A 27,015-nucleotide genomic window follows, 5' to 3' on the forward strand; every position below is an offset into this window, starting at 1 on the left:
TAGGCAGAATAACAGGCCCCCAAAGATGTCCACATCCTAATCCTTGATACCTGTGGTTAAGTTACCTTACATAGCAAATGGCACTTTGCATATGTGATTACTTTAAAGATCCTGAGATGTGAAGATTATCCTGGATTACCTTCTGATGGAAGGGTCCAATGGAGTCACAAGGGTTCTCATAAGATTTAGGTAGGAGTGCCAGACTAGGAGAAAGATTTGAAAATACTACTAATCTTGCTTTGAAAATGGAGGAAGGGCCATGGGCCAAAGAACGTAGGCAGCCTCCTGAAGCTGGAAAAAGCAAGGGAAGAGATACTTCTCTAGAACCTCCAGAATGAATGCTGCCCTGCAGAAACATTGATTTTAGCCCCGTTAAGACCAATTTCACATTTCTGGCCTCCAGAACTGTAGGATAACAAATTTGAGCTGCTTTAAGCCACTAAGTTTATAGTAATTTGTTATAGCAGTAATACGAAAGAAATGCACTGCTTTTACAAAAATAATGTAGCCTCTACTATATCACTCTTGAAGGGAACTATCTTTTGCCTCTTTTCTATCTGCAAGAGTTTCTGAATGATCATCTTTATTTTTCTCCTGCAAGTGAAAATTCTAAACAGAAAAAAAAATTGCTTTCAAGGACTTAATTCAACTTAGACATGTCTGTTTTATTATTACACAATTTTTAAGTTCTCATAAACCTAGTACCAGAACTAATAAAAGGTCTATAACTGATCAAAAGAAGATCTAATCAAAATGCAACCATTAATTGTTTCAAGACAGATTAATATGCAACATAAAAGAAGAAAACTTTCCTCAGATTTATCACCTTCAACACAAAAGCTTCTATTTCTGAAATATGCCCAATGCAAATATCAAGATATAAATACACATAATATAACAATAGTTGTTTTTTTTTTTCCACATGCTAAAGATGTGTCTAGGATAGATTACCAAACTAGTTTTCTTAAAACATGTGTTCACCTCTTTCTAGATTTTCAGTTTAAATTTTTACTCTGAGCCTGGAAGAAGTAGCAAAGTGATTGACAATGATGCTTCAGAGTCATTCTGCTTGGGTTTGAATCCTTGGTCTGCCACCTACTTGTTGGGTGAACTTAACATGTTATTTATCCCTCCAAGCTTGGTATTCTAGTCAGTAAATGAGAATAACAATAATGCATTCTTTGTCATGGTGTGAAAATGACAATACATATAAGTACCTGCCCTACCATGGGTGCAATTTCAATTACTATGTTATTATTAGGCATTGTTTTATGCCATTTAAACCTTAGCACAAAATCTGCCACACGCTAAACAAACATTAGGTGATAGTTTGCTTTTAGGGGTGAATTTGCATCACAGAGAAGTTTTACATAAGATAAAATTGCTCATGAATCTGAAATTTGAAGCTTACATTTACTAGGTCCTTAAATACACATTCTCTAGCATGTATACAGCTGACAAACAATGACTGAATTCCCTGCTTCCATCGTACCAAGTTTAACACAACTATTTAGGCATACTCCACTACACTGATATACAGGAATATGTATGAGACGGTTTATTAATAAAACATATTGCCCTCTCACAGGAAGTTTGGCTGTCTATAGCAAATATTGCTTGGATTAATTGCTAGCTCTAGTATCGCATATGGTGTTCTAATATCTCAAATGAATTTATGTACATTTTATCCATTTGCAAAAATGCATGCCATTCATAAGTTGGAAAGATTTAAAATGCTCTAAAATTTTAATTGTTCAAGTATTTTGACTCTGTACATACACTCTGAAGCCTCACCTTATGAAATATGCTTCAAAGTTTTCTTACTATTTTCAGTGTATTATATTGGAGCAGTAACATATACAGCCTGTTTCAATTGAATTATTTATTGCACTGTATGTATCTTTATAATGTCATCTTTGGGAAGACTTTTCCCTATAACACTATATAATAACATCAGGTACAAGCTAATATGGTAAAAGAAGAATCACAGTTCCTTTAAAATGTAATTCAACTTCCACCATTTGGCTTAGAGACTGATAATCCTAAGATTTCTTATCCTGAATGAGTAAAACCTAATTGGAAAAACAAATCTTAACCTTTTAGAAAGACTGCATAAAATATGATCTCCTTTTGTAGACAAAAGTAGTCATATTACTTACTTTGACACTTAGTTTATACTATTCCATGCAGTAGGGTAATATTGGGGTGGAACCACAAAATAACATAGATATTTGATATCCAGATGTCCCAAACATATATGCTGTATAACTGTTTTAAAAGCTTTAGAACATTAAAAATGAAATATAGTAAAACATGAAGTCAGCTATATGCGTTATAGTGCCTTTGTTATCATTTTATTTTCTCTTCAATTATAAAGTAATCATGATTAAAAGGCATTTTTAAAAGCTCACAAAACAACAATAAACTATGCCTACCACTTAGATTGTGTTCTCAAATATCCATTCAAATACACACAACTTCAAACTATGTTTCATGCAAAACCTCCAATTCTCTGCCCATGTCATGATGTGCTATTTTATATTGTTAAGAGACATGAATACAGATTGTGGTGTTAGACACTTCTGGCTTCTAATCTGGGCTTTGGTGCTTATTAGCTACATAACTTTTCACAAATTATACAATCTGTCTGAGACTCAGCTTCTTCCACTGAATTCAGACACTATTAAAGGAGTATTTTGAGAATTTATGAAATAAAGTTTCTAACACAAGGTTCATTCTCAGTAAATGATGGTATCATGGGTATGATTATGAATTTCCTTGTCTTGTCAATGGGAGTATATGTTATCTGAGGACAAAGACCATTCTCAAAATTGTTTGAATGTTTTCCTGAATGTCTAGAAAGTACCATGCATAATGTCTAATAATGATTTGTCTAGAAAGTGTCTAGTAGAATGTCTAGAAAGTACCATGTACATATGTCTAATAATGATTTGCTCAATGAACAATTGTAACCAAAGATAAATAGAGAGCAATTAAGTACTAAACCAGAAGGCATTGAAATACAAGTGCAAGAAAACCTCAGCTTCACAGAATGTGATGTGAGTGCGCTGGTGTAGTCAGGGAAGGATCAATGGCAGACAAGGCACCAGAAATGGGAAGTGAAAGCATTTCTAGATAGAACAAGACTAAATAAATAAAATCACACAATGTTCTACTTCTATGACAAATTTAAAGAGCTCATTTATGAATATATCCATTCATGCTCCAGCCCCAATAAAATAACTCTTGTGTCAGGCAAACTGCAAAGTGCTCCATGTATAAATGGTGAATAAATTAGAGCAGTCCTTGTTCTTCTGGGTCATCCAATTTAGTGGGGAAGATACATGTCAAACAAATTATTTCACAGGTAAATACAGAATAATAAATCATGATAAGCACTCAAAGATAAAATGTATGAAGCAATGAGAGGTTTAACAGTGGACTTAAAGTTAAGTCAACAGAGTGATCACGGTGGGCTGCTCTACTTTTAATCTGAGAATTGGAAAATCTTAGGCAGAAAGGACTGGTAAAGGGTAAGGGGAATGTGACAGTTAATTTTACGTGTAAACTTGACTGGGTCACAGGGTGCCCAGACATTTGGTCAAACAGTATTCTATGTGGTTTTATGAAGATGTTTTTGGATGAATTTATAACATTTAAATAGATAAACTGAGTAAAGCTGATGGCCCTCCCTAAAGTTGGTGGGCCTTGTCTGATCAGTTGAAGGCCTAAATAAAACAAAAGGCTGACCCTCCCCAAATAAGAAGGAACTCCTCCTGCTTCGCTGCCTTTGAACTGGGACACAGGGTTTTTTCCCTGCTTTCAAACTCAAAATGAAACACTGGCTGTTCCTGGGTTGAGGGTCTCAAGCCTGATGGCCTTTTGACTAGAACTATAAACCATCTGTTCTCCTATGTCTCCAGCTTGCTGACTACAGATCTTGGAACTTGTCAGCCTCCATAATCACATGAGCCAATTTCTTATAATAAATCTCTGACCATATATATCTATATCGATAGATGATAGATAGATAGATAATCTCCTGTTGGTTCTGTTTCTCCAGAGAACCCTAACTAATACTAGGGAGAAAATTTCAGAGCAAGGGATAAGCATGTACAATGACTCTAAAGCAGGAAAGAGCTTAGCAGGTTTATGGGACGAAATAAAAACAACTGTGTCTCCACCACCATGTTTAAAGAAAGCAGCAATTCAAAATGAAGCTACAGAGGTGGGCAGGGACCATATCTTAGATTTGTAAGCATGGCATGAGAGTTTCAAATTTATCTTCAGAGGAATGGGAACGATTCCTGAATGACTTTTAAAGTAGAGGAGTGACATAATCCGACTTACGTTTTCAAAAATCACGCAGGCTTGACGTATGGATGTCTGTACAGAGGTGTATGAAGTAGGTTGTTCAAAAAGGTTGGGGGAAGAACAGTTAAGAACCAACTGCATCTATAGAGACAAACTATAAAAATGACATGGACCAGGGTGGTGGCAGCAGTACGTTTGAGACCTGTTTGGGGCCTGGTTCAAGTGGCATAAAGGAGATGGTGGTGTTAAGCATGACTTCCAGGAGGATGATATGAATAATTGTGTAGCCCAGAGTGACCTTTAACGAAAAGGGGAAAGCTGAGGAGAAAGATTTAGGCAAAGATCAAGAGTCCAGCTTTTGACATAATTTTGATGCTTTTGAGGAATCAAAGTGGAAATGTGAAAGAGGCAGTTACCTGTGTTGCTCTGGAGCTCAGAATAAAGATCTGGTATGGAGTATAAGTCTGCAAGTCATCAGAGGGAGATGGTTTGTAAAACGTCTTAAGGCAAGAAGGTGCAGAGTGAGGAGGAAAAGAGCGACAAGAACAGGATTCTGAGAATCTCTAATATCTCATAACTAAGAGGAGGAGGAATTAGCAAAGGATACAGATAAGCATTATCTATGAAACAGATTTCTTTGTTAGAAAATATTATTATTTTCCTTTACTATGAAGTACTATTGGAACATCTCAAATTGTTTGGAACAAGGAAGGTTATTTACAGCAAACTTAAATATGGCCAATATTCCTCTCATCTACTATTTCTGCAAATAAAAGTTCTATATAGACATAATAAATTATTCACAGAGAAACCTGAACTTTCATTATATATACATAACAACGAATAGAAGTATCAAATGATACACAAATGTTCTTAAATTCTGCATAAACAAGACTAACTCCAATGATGGAAAACTCACAACGTAATTTTCCTTTATCTGAAGAGATCTATTTATTCAACATCTATAATAGGTATACATTTTAAAATAGAATTAGGCTGTAATTTACAAATGTAACACTTATGAAGATGCCATTAAAATTGCTTCAGGTTTATATAATTACTTCTTGAGGGAAAATAAGTCCTGTAAAATATCGGCAAAACAGGAAAATGGAGGTTGGGTAAGAAAACAGTATCTTATAATTCTTTAATAATTTTTAAAATTGCAAAGATCTTTTCAATATCATACACATATATACCGACACACATATAGTTCTCCAATAACTGATAATTGATAGTGGAACACATATATATCACTTTTAATTTTTTCAAAAAAGTAAAAATGAGTAAGGACTATAACTCATACTCTGAAATCAGGATCTCAAAATCCCTAAAGAGTTGGCACATATGGCCAAAATACCACAGAGGGTAGTTGGAATTCTGAGCCAGATCTGGCTTTCTGACACACCATCTAATCTCCATTTTCATTCCCCTAACTTCCAACAGCCAATACATGGCACACTGGTGAGTATGGCAGATCCTTATTATCCAGTGAGAATCTAAGATGGACAAGAAAAGAATTTCAATATAAGAAAAACTGAAATTGCTACAGTTAAGGTCCTTTAAAATAGAAGATTCATTTTCTATAGAACACAAGAAACAGAAGAAACACAAGACAGTGGTAACAAATTTCCCCAGAGAAAAGAATTCATTCATCAAAGGAATGTTGTGGAAGCAACAGTTCTTTGCTGAGATTTGCTGAGATCTTTGATGAGGATTGCTTGAGCTTTTCATAATTTTACCTCTGTCTTACCTAGGTGAACTGAAATGATGATATACTAGAGGAAGGTGTATGCAGTGCCTCAGGTATTAAGAGGTTGGGGTAAGTAGCAACTACAAGTAGTGCAGAATTAGATGGTTATTGCTAGGGACTACCCATGCACTTGAGAAAAAACAGTGGAAGGCTGGCATCAATTTATTACTGTGGTTGGCAGAATACTGCCCCCTCGTCAAAGATTTCCACATAGGTTGCAAGGCAAAAAGGAATTAAGGCTGCAAATGAAATTAAGGTTGCTATCAGCTACCTTAAAATAGAAAGAACATCCTGGATTTTCAGGGTGAGTCCAATGTAATCAGAGGTAGATGTGACTATGGAAAAAGGGCACAGAGAGATGCAACACTGTCAGCTTTGCAGATGGAAAAATGGGCTATGGGCCAAGATATATGGGCAGCTTGTAGAAGCCAGGAAGGAACAGGAAATGGATTCTCCCTTAGAGCCTCTAGAAATTAACACAGCCCTGCTGACCCGTTGATTTTACCCCACTGAGACCCATGTCAGGCTTCTGACCTACAGATCTGTAAGAGAACTTTTATTGCTTTAAACCACCAAGTTTATGGTAATTTGTTAAAATAGCAATAGAAAACTAACACAATTATCAATTTAAGATCAAGTGTGAAAGCCAGAGAGTTTTCTTGTCAGTAAATGGAAACAATCTCATCTCCTTACAAATAGAAGGTAAAAAAAATTCTTGAGGGTCAGGTCCAGTGTTTAATTATGTTAGGGGCTCTAGATACAGATGAATTCAACTAAAAAGTCGACTACTTCAAAATAAAGGGCCGAGTTGGGAAGCTATGGACCCTGGAGATTTAGGAAATGAACATCAGGTTTGACACATGCAACAATCTTGATATCAGGTTCCCTGGACTATGTATGCCTCGAGAAGTGGCACATTCCTCCCCATAGAGACTAGTGCTTCCTACTTCCTCCTTGATTGAAGACAAGTCAAATGACAGTTCTCCGCAAGAGGACATGAGCCTCACTGAGGATTTGCCACCGTGTCCTCTCCTGCCTAGGTCCACAACTAGGAATAAGTCACAGCTGGCTGGGGAAGCGCTGAGCCTGCGGAGGGAGGAAAGGGACAATGGCCCACAAGAGTCACAGGACCTCGCCAACATTGCCAGCAGAGCTGTAGAGTAACTTCAGGGCTGAGTATGAAGATGCTTGAGTCTACAGGGAATGCGACATAAAGTTGGATCACTGAGAGTTCATTGATGCAGAGACCTCTGTCCAGTAAGACAAAACTTTTCTCCCTTAGAAACTAACCCTAAAGCCCACACTGGTAGCCAATCCAATAGCCAGGGTTAAATTAAAACATAACCCAGCCATGGAGGTTTTAGAATTGCCAAGGAAGAAAGAACACTGTGCCCTGAAGGAAGTGGATTTAGCCAATAAGTACTAGGAGGAGCTGGAAGAATATGCAGGGAAACAGATTTTGAAGGTGCTGGATTAAGTTGGGAAAGAATAGAAAGCTGGATAAGGGAGAGTTTTTTGACATGGGAGTACCTTCCTGTGATAAAGGATTTATTAACACCCTAGTGAGGACCCCAGGAAATGGTGCAATAATACTAGTAAAACAGGCTTGCAAACCTGGCTTGCAAGTGGCATCCCTTACTAGGTGAAATAGAAATACCGGGAACAGAAACATGGCATGTAATGGAAAAGTAGATCAAAAGACAGAGTGTGTTTTATTCCTAGTAAGGGGGATAGATATGTGCTATTGCAGTCAGTTTATTTACTGATCCCTGAATTAGTTGGCAAGAGCTGCCATAACAAAAGAGCTGCCATAACCACAGATGGGGTGGCTTAAACAAGTTATTTTCTCACAGTTCTGGGGGCTGGAGGTCCAAGTTCAAGGTGCTGACAGGACTGTTTTCTCCAGAGGCCTCTCTCCTTGGCTTGCACGTGGCAACCTTCTTGCTGTGTTCATACCTCTGTGTGAGTGTTTTCTTGGTATCTCTTCCTTTTCTTACAAGGACAGCAGTCCTCTTGGAGTCCCACTCTTATGACCTCATTTGTCTTTAATTACCTTTTTAAAGCCCTAATCTCCAAATACAGTAGCATTGAAGGTCAGGGCTTTAACATAGGAATTTGGGGGACATAATTTAGTCTATAACAATCCTCTTGGAAACCAAATGTATAATTGGTCAGACGTAGAAATACAATGCATGACAATGGAGTATTTTTAAATGTTACCAAGACTACTAGTTATTTGGGGGAAGGGGAAAGGGGTTTCATTATCTCTGGACTGTCCAAAAAATGGGGCTAACCAGACCAAACACTATACTCTTATCACAGAGTGACTAAACAAAGAATATTTCTAAAAGGTTAAGAGAGTGGGAAAGCTTGAGTACATATACTATTTAAAGCCAGAGAAATCAGCAACTGACTATGTCTGCACCAGTGAGAGGGGTCCTGACATTGCTGAGGTCAGGACTGACAGTAGGAGATGTCATTACAGACTTGGATTCCCTGACAGCAGTGGGAATGATAGGATCTCTAAATAATACAGACCACTTTGAAGCACTTAAGCATCAGTAGCAATGTTGGCACAATTAATCATAAAAAGCAGCAGAGTGGCAGCCAGGGTGAGGGGAGTCACTAAAACGTCTATTATCCCAACCCTAAACCAAGATTTCAAATCACAAACAATATTGTTTATCGGTAGGAATGGAAGATACTAGTGCCACTCTTAAAACCCAAAAGGAGACATTATGTCCTAATTTTATTCATTAGTCTGCTCAGTACAACAACCAAATGGATGATGGAAGATGAGAGTGAACTACCAGATATTCAACCAAGTAGAAGCATCAATCACAGGTGTGTGGCTAGTTGTGGTATCTTTGCTAGAGCAGACTGATACAACTTTAAGTAACAGTAATGGATAATTGGTCTAGCAAATGCACTCTTATCCAGCTCTATCAAGAAGAACCAGAAGCAGTTCTCACTCACATGGGGCAAACAGCAGTATACATCTACCATCCTGACCCAAGACTATAAGTTTTTCATCCTTTTCCGTAATATAGTCCATAAGGATATGAACTTACTGGACATTATGTGAAACATTACATTGGTCTATTATATCAATAACATCCTATTAAGTGGGCCAGATAAGCAAAAATTGGCAAGTACTTTAGAAGCCTTGGAAAAACACATGTGCTCAGAGAATGCAAAATTAACATCTTACCAATGAAAGTTTTAGGGCTCTAGACCTGAGTAATGCAAGGACAACTCTTCATAAGGAAAGGACAAAATATTGCATCTCACATCGTTCATCAATAAGAAGGAAGCAAAATCTCTAACAGGCCTCTTTAAATTCAGGAGAGAACACATCCTATGCTAGGAATACTGATCTGGTCCATTTACCATGTGTGACAGAAGGATGCTGGGTTGGAATGGGGCATAGGGAAGTCAAAGGCTTTGCAGAAGGTACAGCTTTCACTGAAGAAATCCTGAAGCTTGGGCCATATGATCCCACAAACTCCGCGATATCAGAAGTATCTCTGGTGGGAGAAAATACCATATAGAATTTATGGCAAGCCACAGTAAGAGAGTTACAGCATAAACACCTAAGGATTTTAAGAAAGCCCATGTCATTTGCAAGAGAGAATTAAAAATCATTTGAAAATAGCTTATAAGGCACTACTGAGCCTTGTTGAGGCAGAGTGCCTGACCACAGGCTATCAAGAGACCATGTAGCCAAAAATGTCCATTATAAGCTGGATTCTGTCAGCCAAGTCATGCAAGGTCAAGCAGGCCCAGAACTAATCCATTATTAGATAAAAATGGTATATTTGGGACTGAGCACAAGTAGACAGAGAATGCACAAGTGAGCTACATGCAGAGGAGGTGGTCCGGACCCCTACATCTACCCTGAATAATGAGCACTGGCTCCCTATCATCAACTCCTACCTGTGACTGCATGGGAAGTCCCTTATAATCACCAAGTCCAATAATGGTCTACAGATTGGTTTGGCTTGATATGTGGTACATACTAAAAAGGAACTGCACCCCACTAGGGGGTACCTTCAAATTCAGTGGTGAGGGGAAATCTACCCTCAGAACATGGACAGAACTTCAGGGATCATACACTCTGTGTGGAAAGAAAAGTAGATGAGGTAAGAATATATACTTACTTACTTGTTTATTTATTGGCAGTGAATAGCTTGGCTCGTTGGTTGGCTGGATGCCTGGAGTGGGCACCAAGTAGACAGATCTTTGTCTACCATGTTATTGCCCCCAAGAGAGCATCCACCATGAAAGAGTCATGTTGCAGACTGTACTTTCTAAAGAAGGCTGAAAAACATGTCTCTAATCACACAAATCCTTCCTCCAATGTGAACTTGGCACTATTCCCATCAACTAGTGGGATTTATAGCCCCTTCCTTTCAACCTGGGTGAACATTTGTCTCTGCCTCAAACAAGAGTATATAGAATTGATGCATGTGGCTTCCCAAGCAAGATCCCAGGAGACTACTTCTATCCTCTTGGGATACATGCCCTTAGAATCCAGCCACCATGCTGTGAAGAAGCCCAAACGATGCGACAGCCCACATGGAGACACCCCATATAGGCATTCTACCTGCCAACCAGATGAGGTCTCAGCTGTCAGCCAGAATAAAGATGCCTCCAGATGATTCTAGTTCCTAGATGTCAAGTCACCCTCTGCCTTCAAGTCTTCCCAGGTAAGGGTCCAGAAACTATGGAGCAAAAATAAGCCATTCTGACTGTCCCTGTATGAATTCCTGGCCCACAGACTCCATGAACATAATAAAGTGGCTGTTCTCTACCACTAAGTTTGGATAGCTTTTTACAGAACAATAGTAATTAGAGTAAAGCAATAAACAGCCAAATAGACATAAAGACTTGACCAGTTGACATCAGTCACCTCAGTGTTGTGCAACAGGGGCAAGAAGAAAGCAGCCACAGTGAAAAGTATGGACACTATGCACATATTGAGTAGCACAGGCTCCCACTCATAGAGGCTTATCAACTACTGCTGATGCTAAATGTCCAACCTACCAGTAAGAGAGACCGTGACATACACCATTCCTCAAGGAAACTAGCCAGCTATTCAGTGGTAATTGACTACATTGGACTCCGTTCAGACATGAAGGAGCAGAGAGTCATCTTGACTAGAATTGACACATATTCTGGATATGGGTTTATATGTACTGCCTACAAGGCCTCAGCAAGCACCTCAATCCAAGGGCTTTCAGAATATGTAATCCAACCAAACAGGACCCCTCATAACACTGCACTGAACACAGGGATTCACTGAAGAGAAAAGAAAGTACAGCAATGACTACGTGATCATACAATCCACTGGTTATATCACATCATGTGCCACTCAAAAGCTGCTGATCTGATAGAATGATAGAAGAAAGAGCATCTAAGAGAGCAACTTGGGGAGAATACCCTGAGTGGATCAGGTACCCACCCCCAGGATGTAGTTTAACCCTAAATGAATGATCATTTTGTGGAACTGTGTCCCTAGCAAGTAGAACACACAGGTCCAAGAGTCCCTTTACCTCCACTCCTAGTAACCCACAGGGGGTATCTGTGCTTCCAATCCCCATAATTATAGACCTTGTGTGGCTAAGATTCCTGGTTTCCAGAGGGGTAACACATCCCCCAGGGAAAAGATCAAGAGTCTCAAACTCCTGTGACAGTTGCCACCTAGCCACTGTGGATTCCTTGTGCAAAAGACAAGCAGGCAAGAAACAGTCACCTTTCAGGCAGGGATAATTAACCCTGATTGTTAAGAGAAGGCAAGACTGCTATGAACTCAATGTGAGGAGGGGAAAAAGGCATCAGGCACCCAGGTGACCCACTTAAGTATCTGTTGGTGCTCCCTCCTGATTCTGAAAGCAAACTGACAAATGCAGCAGCTGTGGAAGCAGCCTGAAAAGGACATAGAGACCAGGATCCCAAGCCCTTCAGGGTCTCTTACACCAACCAGCCCATTAGAGTTGCTAGCTGGGGGAAAGGGAGATCTAGAAAAGGTGGTTAAAAAAGGGATGATGAGTATCAGATCAGGAGAAGCAGCAGAGGCTGAAGTTTATCCCACAGACTTTCTTCTTGTTTGTATCCCTAAGACAAGAGGCCTGCTCTCAGAGGACCAGTTCCCAGAAGGGATGAACTTTCATAAGCAAGCCAATATGAACATCACAGAGGTGATGTCTAGAAGATGTGATGCACTGTCCAGAACCACTTCTGCATGAAGGCATTCATTCCCCCAACGCCCAAGGGTGTTACCTTCTGATTGCTCACGGTTGAGTTTCTCCCAGGATTTGCCTTCAACCCAAGGGAACCTGAGATATGTTGCCCCCTCCCCAGGGGCAGACCACACCCAGTGATTGGTGGAAAAGGGGATGAAAAGAATCTTTTCTCTATCTGGGACATCTCTGAAGGTCTACCCCAACTTCACAGTACCCCATTTGCTCAGTTTAGGACTCTGTTGTAACTGAATCGCAGCTCAACTTCTCCCCCTGCTGAATTCCGGCTCCCTCCCTCTGTTCCAGGGGGTACTTCCAAGAGCACTCCCTCCAAAACCACCTGCATGTTAATCTGCCTCTCAATCTCTGACAAGCAGACACCTCATCCTGCCTTGATCCATCCTACTAATTCCCATGACCTGGGCCCAACTATTTTCCTGTAATAGCAATAAATTGATTCCAGCTGATTCTGCCTATTTTGGGGCCAATACCCTGACCAGACTAACTCACCTGTTCCTCCACATGCAACTTCAAATCCAATCCCCCCAGATCAGCATACAATAGTATACTGGGAGTTTGCTTTACTGGTTTTCATTTATTTGCTTTATCAAACACTTCCCATTTGTAGAAATGCTGAGTTTTTCATTAATAATGAGAAAACCTCTGCAATGTCATAATGATTGTTGGGAGGATGACAGCTATGTACAATAAATGAGAAGCAGTCAATAGTTAAGCCACCAGAAAAGATTCTTAGAACAATTTTAAAATAATCTTTAAAAATATCTAGACTTTACCTTTTGTCACAACTAAAGATATTTAAATAGCATTTTCAAGTTCATAAGAATCTCTATTCCAGCTTTTTTTAGACATTTAATTGAATTAATATTAATTGTTAATATTTATAATATCCAATTAATGATAAACCATAACATACAGATGCATCTTAGGTATATAATTTTATACCTAATCATTAAGACACTATCCACCTTCATCCAAAATAGATCATTGCATCCAAGGTATCATTAAATACAAAAATTAGGAGTAAAGAAAGATATAAAAACAGGGTGCACTATTTTTTGTAAGTACTCCCAGATATATCATTAAATATGTGAGGTAGGAAAAACATACAATCTATGATTAAACTCTTTTGAACTTTGATTTGACTCATCTCTTACTCTATTCCTTTACAAAGGCTTGCAATTTAATTTGAGATTCTTAGATTGCAAAATACATGATGGCCCACTCCATTTAACAACATTATCACAATTTTCAGTGTGCAGAAAGTCATAGACCACTAGTTTCAACTATCTAGCTTGAATATGAAGAAGCACTCTTTAGAGAAAAATTCACAAAATCAATGTTTCTCCATATTCTTAAAGAGGTCTGACTTTAAAACACAACAATCACAGCACCCAGTTATACTAAGAATTAATGAATTCTGCATTGTGAATTGTGAATGTATAGTGAATTTCAGGGCACTGCTCTTGCAGCCAGACTGAATTAAGAGTTAAAGTTCTAAAGCCTCAACTGCCTCTGAAAATTTGGGGGGTGGTTATCAGTTAAAGAAAACATCAGCTGTTTAGAAATGCATGGCATTACAGCTGAATATAATACCTTTCCTGTTCTCGCTTGAAATGGTTTCCTATCGAAGCAGTTTCTGTATCAATCACACAATAGCCAGAATGGTACAGGGTTATACTATATCACACAATAACTACATTCAAAAAGCATAGGAAAAAAATTACTTTTAGAGCAGCAAATGCTGTAGCTAAAAGCCTAAAACAAATCACTAAACTGCACTAATTTGTAAGCTTTGAGGTTTGAGGAACTCCCTGGCAGCTAAGAGAAGGGCAGAGCTTGCAATCAATTCTCCTCTTGAGCACAACAAGATTTTCAAGAATAGAAACCCGCTGATACACTGATATAGCCTTCTCAATTAACTCTGCAAAAAATGCCCAAGCAATACCCAGAGGGAACTCAAGACAAAAATCAGGCCAAATATCACACTTAACTATCAATCTTACCAAGGCCAGTGATTGTTAATCAGCCTGGGGGAAAATAAAGTAGTACAGTTGACAGTTTATTTTTTTTATGAGCACATGCTTCCTATTTTACATGGAGGAATATAACTACTTCTGCAGAATATCTAGTAGAGCCATGTCTTCATTTTTACAGGTCACTAATTATGAATATTCTTAAAATATCCTACTAGTCCAAAAATAAATTATACCAGAGAGTCCTCAGTATGGGCATTTTGCCTCTAAAAAGAAAAAAAACAACCAAAATTATAAATCATATCTTCTTTTTCCAAGTAAGAAAATTATGATACAAAGTGCTGACATTAGCTACCTATTTATATTTCTCAGGCAAAAAGCTAGAATTTATCACCTAATCTGCATTTCAAATATAGACTGAGACGTCACATACGTGGCACAAGATGATCCAGGTAACTTGCATGGCTTCAGCATAGTGGGTATAAACACACATATATGAATATAATTTAATAATACATATTAGAATATATACAAATACGTATTTTCATATACACTTCATATGTGATTTCAAATTCAGCCACCAGTAACTCTATGGTAGTTATTTAAACTGTATGAGTTTCAGATTTCTCATCTACTTCATTCAAAGATTAGAGTATGACATAATGTATAAAAAACTCCTAGTAGAAGGTGTGACATATAGCAGAGGCACTTGAAAAACGGCAATTATTCTATGAAAAAACTACGATATCCTATGTTTATTTTTCAATGACAGATGGAAAAAGAGAGCAGATAACCCAAGTTAATTGAATTTGGTTTTCAGATATATTTTAGAATCCATACTTGAAGACAGATATGGCTTATGCTCTAAATTCCCACTTAAAAAAGAGGAAAGACCAGTATAAAGACCTGGCTAATAGAGCAGGAGGGATGGTCTTTTGAGTATGCAAGTGACACTGGGCTTCAAGTGTATACATCACTATAGTTCAGGTAAAATAAACTTCACATGTATTGCTCTTATGCAGCTAAGAAACATTTCTGTCAATTGCAAAGATATAGAAGGAAAAAAGTAATGTGAGTTTCTGAAGGTAATGTTGGAAATTGGTGAACAATACAAACATGAATTTTCACAAAAGATATCTAAGAACAAAATGAATGTTAGATGAGAGATTGCATGCCCTGCTGTCAACACTGAATCAGAGTCAGCTTTGCAAGGGAAGCAAGAAAGCCATCCAATTCCTCGTCTAAAGTTCAGCCATGAGACCCACTCCATGAATACACAGATACAGATACCCACATACCCACACACTCATAGACAGTTAATATATATGAATATATATTTTAGAGTATATACATATATACTATATATACAAATATATATGTGTAGTTTATGTGTAGAAAGATATCTTCTTTACACTTTCTCTGAAACTGGAGAGGTGATTAAACTTAAAAGGTTTCAAAGTATTTCTTTGTATAAGTAAGCTTAGCGAATTAAGGCATTAATGAGTGAGTTTTCAATGATGACAGAAAATTTAAAACTTAAATGCTTTTTGAAATATCAACTAAAATCATATAATGATAATAGAGTTCAATGGTAAATTATGAAATCACAGGAAGCAGGAAGAAGGCCACTTTTAACCCCAGCTGCTGCAAGTAGAGGAATGTTTGTTAGTGAGATACAGAAAATCATCAGAGGATAAGTAGCCTCTGAGTAAAAAGGCTGTGGCCCACTGAGAATTATTCTTGTCTTAGGTAAAAAGGGGGAAGTTTCTAAACCCCAATCTTAGCAATATTACAGGGTCAGAATGGAAGAGAGCTGCACCTCCTTAGGCAATTACACTTAGATGAAGCTACACATGACAAAGTAAGAACAAAATTAGCCCAAGATTGAAGTTTGATTAATTGTGAACTTAGACTGAAAACTTTAATATGAATACAGCAGCTCTGTACAAAGAAAGGGTACAGGTAATATAGTCCAGTGTGAAACATGAACCAAATGAAAAATGTAAGCAAATAAAAGAATGAGGGGAGAATCACAATAATGGTGTAGAATAAGCCATGAAAAAGAAAGAACAAGTTCAGAACCAAGATAAAAACAATAACTATACAACTTCTTGATAACTTCACTAATTCTGAAATACTACCAGGATAAGATTGACAACTCAAAAACTACACGTCAGTTAAATCTGTGCATGTCACAGAGTCTACTGTGTGTATATGCTTAAGGTGACATGCTTAGCAAAGCCAACACTGTTCATCCCTCGTAGTGGGGAAAATTATTCTCAACTGATAATTTTGTTGCCTGTTTAAAGTCTCAAGTAAAGATGACCTTTTGGGGCCTCCCTGGTGGCGCAGTGGTTGAGAGTCCGCCTGCCGATGCAGGGGATACGGGTTCGTGCCCCGGTCTGGGAGGATCCCATATGCCGCGGAGCGGCTGGGCCCGTGAGCCATGGCTGCTGAGCCTGCGCATCCGGAGCCTGTGCTCCGCAACGGGAGAGGCCACAACAGTGAGAGGCCCGCGTACCACAAAAAAAAAAAAAAAAAAGATGACCTTTTGATTTGGTTACAGAAGTACCTGACCAATATTCCCAACCAATAACTAGCTAATATTCTGACACTCAGAAAACTAGCCTAATGAATTTCTTCCATGTAGTTAGTTATATGAATGGGTATTATTGAGATGAATTACCTTTCACCCTCAAAAAAACTGAAAATAAGTGTTTACTAAGGATAATCAAAATCCATTATATATAAAAATGCTTTCTTATGTACGTAGCTGTTACATTGTAATGGTGAATAAGGTCCCAGGCTTTTCAGTTAATTCTATAGATTTTTTTTTAATAATTAGGTGACTAGGTGGGAAATAGTCATTTTGGTCATTTTGGGACCAAATACACAATAAACTTGTGATAGCCCCACTTAATGATTTATTCTCATTTTCTCTGGTTTTATTTTTAAATTATCAATGACTTGTAGTCTTACAAATATATCCCTATTTGTATCATTTTTAGATTAGTCTCGAAATGGCAGGACATTGAGACTATTCTCGCTCCTTGATACAAAAGCAAGATTTATACATATATTTGAACACACACATATATAAATATACTCATGGTCATAAGGTTTAGGTGACACTAATTGTCTCTGGAGCTCTTAAATGAGGGGGGATACCAGCTCCCCACCCCCACCATTAAGGAGCAAAAGGAAAAACTCCAGGGTTATATGGATTGAGAGAAGGAGACTAGCCTGAGGAGCAATAGCAACCACATGTGCATACAAGATGCAATATCAAATGGCATTTTCATGCACATATTAATATTACATATACTGTTTAAAAATATACCACTTGAGTTATTTTCTGATAGACTGACAGATGGGAATTATTTTTTCCAGAAAAAAATTTCTTGCTCCCTGTTACTTCCAAGCCCCTTATTCTGTTCTGAGAACCAAATGGCACTCCTACTAGGAGGTCCAATTGTTGGACCACCTGAGTATACTTTTTTTTTTTTTTTTGCGGTATGTGGGCCTCTCACTGCTGTGGCCTCTCCCGTCGCGAAGCACAGGTTCCGGACGCGCAGGCCCAGCAGCCATAGCCCACGGGCCCAGCCGCTCCGCGGCACGTGGGATCCTCCCAGACCGGGGCACGAACCCGTGCCCCCTGCATCGGCAGGCGGACTCCCAACCACTGCACCACCAGGGAAGCCCCCTGAGTATACTTTTTTAAGAAGATAAAGGACACTTGCTATGCAGTCTCCCTCTACTCCAGATATAAAAATGCAACCAGACTTTTTTATTCTTGCTTTTATTTACATTTTCTCTATATAACAGCCCACTTTCCTAAGAGCTTATTAGATATGGAAACTGAGGGATAAAGAGCTTAAGATTTTTTTTTTGCTTCTGGTCATGGAGTAGAGCAGCAGGCGAACAAGAAGAAAGCCCAAGTTCCCCAACAGTTTTCAACCACGTTATGCTGCCTTGCACAAGAATAAAAAAAATAATAATAATGAAAGCACATACCTCTTTTCATAAAGGCAACACATTCATCTCAGTGGCTATACATTTGTAAAGAACAACATGATTCTAGACCCACAGTCCACTGCTTCTAAGTAGCAGGCACTCTTAAAAAGGCTTTGAAAAGTCTTTGACCTTAACTCCAAAAGGAGCTGCTATGTAAGTTCAAAGCTTCCCAAGTTTGCGTAGAATTGGGGAGGGCTCAGTATCCTACAGGAACTTTAGAGACAACTGTCTTAACTCCTGATGAGCAGGTCAGGTGGCTCCACATTGCACACACACAAACCTAGGAACTTGGTAGACATAAATATCTGAGCAAGCTCCAGAGTATCACACAGTCAAATTTATTTCACAGATTTACAGACTTTGGGGGAGAGGGAATTATCATAGGTTTATGATGGATACATCTTTCTAGTTGGGACAAACTTGGAGAAATTGCTTAGGCTTAATACTAGACACGTACTGCAGGGTTATTTTCTTTTCTGCCCTACTATTCCTGCAGCTGGGATCTGTGCTTCAGTACTGGCCTATCCTCCTTCTTTATCTATATTACATCAACCTACTTTCAAGACTCAAATCATGACGTACCAGCTTTTTCAAGTTTCCTCCAACCATGGCAGCTATCAATGCTCTCTCGTCTTGCACAAATATTTGTATATTTCTCATAGTCTTATTTTGTTTGTTTTTCCATTTGGCTTTATCTTCTTAATTAACTAGTAAACTCTTTTTGAGTTCACAGCTCTTACTACTTAGTTACATGTTTAATCCATAGAAGTTATACCTTAATTTGTTGACTGAAGTTACCAGAACTTACCCACAATCTGACCAGAATCTGTGTACAATTCCTACTGAAAATTTCTGAAAGTTGCATATCTTCCTCAGAGTTTTATATCCTTCTCAGGAGACTCATGGGAGCCTCTCCCTCTTCAGTAGGAAGTGGACCCAAGGCAAGGCCTGGACCAAATTCATAGCTCCACTCAGAAATAACAGAGAGAATGCCCCAATGTTTAATCTGTGCCTATCTCTCCTTAAGTACAATCAATTGGCAGGTAGGATAATCTGGTCCACTGGGACCATAGGCTCTGTTTAAGAATTCCTCATCTTTCTATCTTTCCATTTCAGGAGAACAGAAAAATCTCCCTGAAGTTGTCATTCAGTCAAATGGCAGACAATTCTTTTTCTTCCTCTGTTTGACACACATGAACAAAGTTCTATTTACTTCAGAAAAAAAATAGTTTGCTGTTTTGCTATTACTTAAAGGACAGATATATTCTTCAAATGGCCTTTTCAGGCCAGTATTTGAGTTCCTACTCACCTCACTGAGATTTCACTGCCCTTTGTGCTGTCCTTTAAGACTGTGGGAGGTCTAGCTATGAACCAACCCTTCCTCTTTCAGACATATATGTTTCCCTTTCTACAGAATCACTCCATTATTTTTATCCCTCCCATTCTTATTCCAACAAAACAGGACAAGAAGTATGCTGCTTGCAGATATGGTAACATGTCACATATTTGACCCCACCTGCCAACCACACAATAGTCCTTGGTATAGTTTTGACGGGGAATAGCAAGAAACTGATGTCTCCTATTTTTATGTAAAGTTATAGAGGTAGCATACTAAAAGACAGAAAGAAAAGTTACATCATAATTTCTAATACCTTTGCTCCTACCATAATATGTCTTTAATGGGTAAATTTATAGTAAATGTGTAATAGCCAAAAAATATGTTCCTAACATTTGAAATCCTTTTCTATGACTGTGAACTCCTGGGGAAAGTATGATTTAGATTATGAAATGGAAATCATCTTTCTTACTGAATTCAATCAATTACTTCAACAGGAAAGGAAATAAGTGTTTTAAAACACAAGACAGAAATAGTATCTTGGAAATAGTATCTTGGCATTAGTATCTTGGAAAAGTAGTAAGAAACCAATATAAGAGAGCTTAATTGGGATCAGTTCAAGGTCATATAAGTTAAGAAAAAAATGAAATTATACTAGTATAAAATGGGAAATAACTAAGTGCATGAGCCAATAATGGAGATGAGGGATTTTAGCAAGGTGACAAAAAATATCCATCCAGTGAATAAGTCTGGATTGTGGAAAAAAGAGTTGTGAAAGCAATCTCACGAATAGGATAGGACCACCATCAGAGCAGCATAATATAAAGCCATTGCGTCATAAATTAGTGAGATGATTTAATGCCATCGTAAAGTCTCTTCTGACTTTATGATTCTACAGGGCCAAAAGTTTATTAATTGGATTTGAAAATAAAAATAGGATACAGTGGTCTATAAATGAAATCATTTATTCATTCTGCTCTAAGTAATATTTTTACATTGACAGTCACTGAAGCAAAGAAATGAAATTTCATTTTGAGGGACTATTCAGTTAATGGCAATTACAGTGAAGCTAAAAACGTTCACCCTATTCATACTTGAAATGAATTCAATATAATACTTTGCTTGTCCTTCCAAAATAGCCAAAAGGGAAAGTAAGATCTTCCCCCAATTCAACTGGGAGCTGATAGCACATTCCTTTAGTTCACTGCAGCTGCCAAGAGCTCAGTTGCAGGACTAGGCGGGTATAACTGACTCTTTGCCTTTGACTTTGTGGGTTTCAAGTCTTGAGCCCAACTCTTCCAAGACTCTTCCCAAAGCATGAGGACCAGGCCAGAGAACATGAGTGATGAATTATCTCGGTAGGTGGAAAGCAACCCAAGATCACGGTTCCTAACACTGTGTTAAGACATAAACTGAACCCACAGCCTCATGCTATTAGTTGCATCCCATGAGCCCTACCCTAATCACATTAAAACAGTACATTTTAAAAGAATACAGAGCACATTTTTTCCAGAAAACCTGTTTCCCAAAATAGGTTTAAGGTGGTTTGCCTTACAAAACAAAAACTAAAATAATTTTACAATATCAATAAGAAGAGCTGGTGTCAGAGACAATAAAATTAAGCCAAGATAAAGAAGATCATGAAAAATGCTTTCCTTGAATTTCTTTTATGACATCTATTTACCCTCACTGATTTGTTCTCTAGAAAATGATTCCTTAGGCTTAATGTTCAACCTGCTCAATCTAAAGTACTTAATAGCCCACTTAGGGGCTTCCCAGGGACAAACAGGACATGAGCAAGTAACACTGTATAAAATAATCTGCTCATCTGTCATGCAAATTCTCAGTAACACGACCAGTAAGGACAACCTTGAATGTACAAAATAATCTCAAGATACAAAGGACAGCCCACTTTTCCTGTGATGGTGACCAAAGTGGTGATGATCCAGGGTACGCGCGTGTGTGTGTGCATGTTCTTGTGTGCATATAGGGACGGTGGGGTGAGGAGTGGGGAGAGAGAAGGTTAAAGCTAATTGCATATGACAGAGCTTCAGATTTACCTTTTTTAGCAACACTCATTAAAGTCATCTCCCACAGGCTGACACCCTAAATATGTGTTCAGTCAAAAGCAGAATCTGATCACAGGGTTTCTCCAAACTCAAACAGTACAAAAATCACAATTCAATGCACCTTGGGATAATTTTGTTGTGAGGATGGAAACATCCTGGACTGGATGTAATGGTCAACTGACCTCCCAGGGCACTCTTATCCCTTTGGGTCAATCTGTACATTTAGATTCAACCCACTGACAGTCTGAAAGATCTTCCAGATCCTTCCTGTCTACCTTATCCCCTGGTTCTCAATTCCACCAAGTCTTTTCTGTCATCTACTGCCTGGGGTGTCATTCTTAAAATTTATGAGACTAATTGATATTACCTGAATTGAGAGAATATAGCTTGCTAATTTGTCCTACACATGTGTTGATAAACTTATTCTGTTTATTGCTTCTAGCACATCCTGCAAGCTATTTATGGGCAGTACATTAATTATTTTAGGACCAAATCTACCAAGTCATTGGTAGATTTGGCTCCCATTAAAAACTATTTAGACATAGATTTTTGTTTTTCAATTGCAGTGGGGATTTGTCCCGTGCTAATGCAGTTATAATCTTTTATTAGCAGTTATAATCTTTTATTAGCCTCCTTACTCCTGACCTATAATAGGTCAGAAGTAAAAATACAGTGTGTGTCAATGGAGCAGTTTTTTCCTTTTTAAGCAAGACAGCTGTGAAGTTTACAGGAGATATGATTCTCAAAATTATGTAATTATCAACAGGTTCTCTAAAAAACACAGTTAAACATCCACAGAATAACTTACAAAGAAAACTTTCAAAACTAGGAAAGTACTTTGGATCACTCAGCTCTAAGTATTGCAGTCATATACACCTAGCTGGGGTTTACACTGTGACCCTTGATGCTATGTTTAATCAGTTATCCTAAACGTAATGCAATGGATTTAGTGCAACAAAATTAACAATGCCAAAAATGGATACCAGTTCACTGTTCTTTAATGACTTTTTGGTTTTCAGTGATGTTTAATATAGGAAAAAGAAAATTAAAATAAAACTTTAAACTTCCAAGATTATTTGAGGAAAAAGCTTGAATACCACATTTTTTTTTAATTCAAGAAGAGAGAATATAAAAACAAGAAAATTGATCTTAAAAACTACACAGGGAATTCCCTGGTGGTCCAGTGGTTAGGACTCCACGCTTTCACTGCCATGGCCCCGGGTTCAATCCCTCGTTGGGGAACCAAGATCCCACAAGCCTCATGGCATGGCCAAAAAAAAATTTATTAAAAAAAATTGAAAAATAAAAGCTACACAAATATAGATATCTACAGGGAAAAATGCCATTTTTAAAAAGTGTTTTTTAATGACATCAGAATCATTGGTGGAGAGTAGACAGGCAGATATAAATCAAAAGATAATCTCCCTTACCCAAATGCCACATATACACAAATCTCAGCTACTGTGCAGTAAGTCTGCTAAGCAGTATTCCCAGATAAATGACAGTAAGTCCCTAGGTCTATAGCAGAAACTTTTATACTTAAGTAGTACACACAGTACCAAGCTGATCAAACACAATAGGAAGAAGACTACAGTAACTCAAGACAATATAATCTATATATTAAGTAGTCTCAATTACTTAAAAACTTCTGAATTTCATGCTCAGAATTTTCCAGTAGAAGAATGAAGGGCTGACTAGCTATTTCAAGGAAGAAAGGTTACAATGATATATTTCTAAATCACGTAATTAGTTTTAGGCTACAGCGAAGTGATTTTGCCTGAATTACCGATAAAATAATGTTATTTTCTCTTGAACTTAGCTACTAGAAAACAATATTAAGAAATAATACTTTGTGTGCAGCACGAATGGTTTTACATCTGGCAAACAAAGGCAAATAAAGGGTGACAGGGATACAGACTTATGCTAGCAAAGTTCCTATCTAGGTCTTTGAAGTCTCTGTTTATAATTGCACTGCTTTTTTTAAATTAATCATTTTCCAGACTCCTCATGTAAAATGTTCAAGACACACTTTATAATCTTACACTAACTCTTATGTCTACGTCCTTCTTACAGTTAATCAATATTTTATACCTAAATAAAAATAAAATCTTCTCTTCCCCATAAATGCTTCCACACACACAACAAAAATAAAACTATTTCAGGTTAAGAAAGGTCACGGTTTACAAAGTCAAAGCAATGAAATGTGAAGTTTTATCAGTGGTTCTCAGACTTTAGCATGCATCCTAATCATCACCTGAGGTGAAAAACACAAAATGTGGATCCCACACTCTGAATTTCTGATTTAGAAATCCTGGGAGGGGTCAGAGAATTTGCATTTCTAACAAGTTCCCAGGTGATGCTGATACTGAAGGTTACAGATTCCCACTTTGAGAATCTAACTTCTGTGATTCGCAAGACATATTTGAAAAGTAATATATAAATATATTTTTTCACCCACCTGATAGCTATGACATTTATAACGACTAGAGATGCTGACTAATTTTCAAACAAAGCCAATTCTACTCCTAGCTAAGTGACTAATAACCACATCAATAATAAAAGAAAAAAAAAAAGACCACCACCTTCACAACGTCAGCTCAGTAGCAGAAATGCCTCCCCCCTTATTGTTAAGCAGCATGGCCCAGGACTGTTTTGATGCAATTGTTCTCTACTTGTCTCCACTCCTAAATCTTACACTTTCCCACCGCCCAGCACAAGACTTGCCAGGACAAACAATCTGAATGACAAACAGTGAAAGAAAAATGGAACCCTTTCTAATCCAGACAGTTCCAGAACATCCCCTACCTCCCACCCCAATTTTTCTCACTTCTCATTATCTCCTACACACACACACACACACACACACACACACACACACACTTAAAAAACAAAACAAGAATTCTTTTTATTTGAGTTAATCTGAACCAATGGGAGAGAAATAAACACTTGGACAAGCAGAGTTCAGACTCACACTAGGGAACAGCTCGCCGAGAAGGTTCCATCTTATCTGCAGCATTCCTCCATCCCTAGAATCCCAGCCACTCTCAGCTGCGGGACACCAGAGTCCAGCAGAAGTCAAAAGAGCACTAAATGAATTCCTGCTCTGCTCAAGGCCTCACCTCCTGCCATCAGCCAAGCGGTTTAAGCCAAGAGGTTCAAGACCTCAGCATCTCTCCTACACACACCAGCAGCAGCGGTACCAGCACCACCACCACCACCAAGAAAGCTCTCTTTCATTTGGGAAAGAGGGAGTGAGGAGAGAGGGGAAATTAAGATGCTTAGAGGTGGGAGAAAGTGAAGATCTCTTGGCCAGAGCCAAGGAGGGAAGTAGGAAGACAGGCAAGGGGAGTGGCCGATGAGGCGAAGCAGAGCCCAGTGCTCGCCGCTCCTGACCCTCTCTCCACCACCCCCTAGCACCGCTCAGCCCTGGACAAGACACCGCGGAGAGAGTAAAGGCGGACCTCCCGCCTCGGTTCCCAAACACATGCCCACTGCGCCCTCCACGTTCCCAGAGAGTTTGAGGACTCAAGGTCCCCTTGCATCCGCGCCCACTCCCAAGTCACTTCTAGGGTCTGCGCTTCCACGAACACTCATGCCCTTTGCCCGGGGCAGCCGGTGCCTAGCACTGCAGCGCTGGGGTCCCAACCCCGAGGGAGACCAAAGGCGGGCTGCCAAATTTCCAGCACACAGTTTCTCTGGATGTCGGCCCTAGCCTGGGAGCTGTGGGTGAGTCTTGGCCTGCTGTCCCCTCAAGGGCTGTTCTCCTAACCTTCCCACCATACCTCGAGAACACAAAAGTTATTTTTCCTTTGTAGCACCGCCTGTTTATCCCAGGAGAAGACTCACATTTGAGCCAGAGGGTGTGTGTGTGTGTGCGCGCGCGCGCGCGAGTGTGTATCTTTCAGCCCCGAAAACCAAGGGTGCCAACTGCTGACAGGCGAAGGAACCTGGATTGGCTCTTGAGGACTTAAAAACATCCGAATTAACACGTTCACCCTTCTCTCCGTCCTAACCCTCCCAGCCCTGCGTTTTCCGGAGAACTGAGATTATGTTCCTGTTGCAGTGAGCTAGTGTCCTGCCCCGGAGCCGAGACGCGCAGACTTGGCCGTCCGTTCATTCATACATTTGCTCATCCATTCACATAAACATGTCCCTTAATTGTGTCTGGCACCGAGAATCTTGCCTGCTATTTTCCCCTCCCCAAGTCAGTGCTCATGGCAACGGCTGGTGAAGAACGCAACTCGACTGTCAACCCACTTCCTGAGCCGGAAAATCAAGTCAAGTAGGCATTCAACTCTCCCCACGCCCCCCCCCCCAAAAAAAAGGAAAAGGAAAAGAGAAGGCTGAGAGACGAGGCGGAGAGGAATGGGGAGCTCGCTGGGGTCACATTCGAAGCTTCCCTTGGGAGGAAACCGCGGCACCGACACCAAGGCATGCAAGGAGCCAAATCATTATTAAATCAAAGACTGCTAGAGCTCGGGTCCCCAGAGGGGATAAATCAAGTGCAAAGCCACTTATTCGCACGAGTGCTGGGCTGCCGGCTCGACCCAACTCCGAGCCCGAGCCCAGGCACTGGGAGCGCGGCTCGCAGCCCAATTCGCAGCGCGCTCGCCGCCTCCTTATCGCTCCCAATAACGTGATGAAGTGGAAATCAAAAGCCACGCCGGGAGGGGCCCCGGAACGGCGCGAGTCGTGCATTTTCGCTCACCAGCCTATCTTCCCTAAGAATCGCAAGGTCACCATAGCGTCGCGATTCCACTCACCGTACACTCCTTGGCCAGAGATCCCCTCCAGGACGACTGTCAGCAGCCACACGAGACCGTACACTAAATCCATCTTCACGTGAACATGAACATATCCAGCCCAGGGGGGACGCAGCGGGACCTTCTGGAGGCCGGCGGCCAGCCCGGCGCGCTCCGCTCGCTCCCCAGCCGAGCCGAGGTGCCCGGGAACCGCTCGCGGAAGAGGGAGGCGCAGTCCGTCCGTCTTTTCCCGGCGGCGGCCGTGAGCGGAGCTCAGGAGCCCCGCACACTCCACACTCATGCACACACACACACACACACACACACTCACACAACACAATACCCTGACACAGACTCACACGCACGCCTCACTCACACTGGGCGCCTGGGAAAATCGCAGACGCCGGGGAGGAGCAGGGGGCGTGATGGGAAGCGGAGCCGGGAGGCGAAGTGTTCTTCAGGGAAGCGGGCTGGAGTCTCCAAAGCGGCTGCGGCGGCGGCGGCGGCGCGCTGGGCCGGCGGCGGGTGCTGGCGAGGGGCCGGGTGTGCCGAGC

General features: G+C 39.8%; 1 protein-coding gene across 2 annotated transcripts in view; it reads right to left on the reverse strand.

The window, feature by feature from the left end:
- MDGA2 (MAM domain containing glycosylphosphatidylinositol anchor 2) overlaps positions 1-26,762 on the reverse strand; it is a gene marked incomplete at both ends in the record, with an annotated part of 734,576 nt that extends 707,814 nt beyond the window's left edge. The window contains one exon of one of the 2 annotated variants that reach the window (XM_079699828.1): positions 26,483-26,762. In XM_079699828.1, the coding sequence (XP_079555954.1) occupies positions 26,483-26,762 (280 nt within the window). The remainder of the gene's footprint in view (positions 1-26,482) is intronic. The other variant, XM_079699829.1, reaches the window with a different exon arrangement.
- Between the last annotated feature and the right edge of the window lie 253 nt (positions 26,763-27,015).

Source organism: Hyperoodon ampullatus (assembly GCF_949752795.1).
Source record: "Hyperoodon ampullatus genome assembly, chromosome: 3".
NCBI lineage: Eukaryota > Metazoa > Chordata > Mammalia > Artiodactyla > Ziphiidae > Hyperoodon > Hyperoodon ampullatus.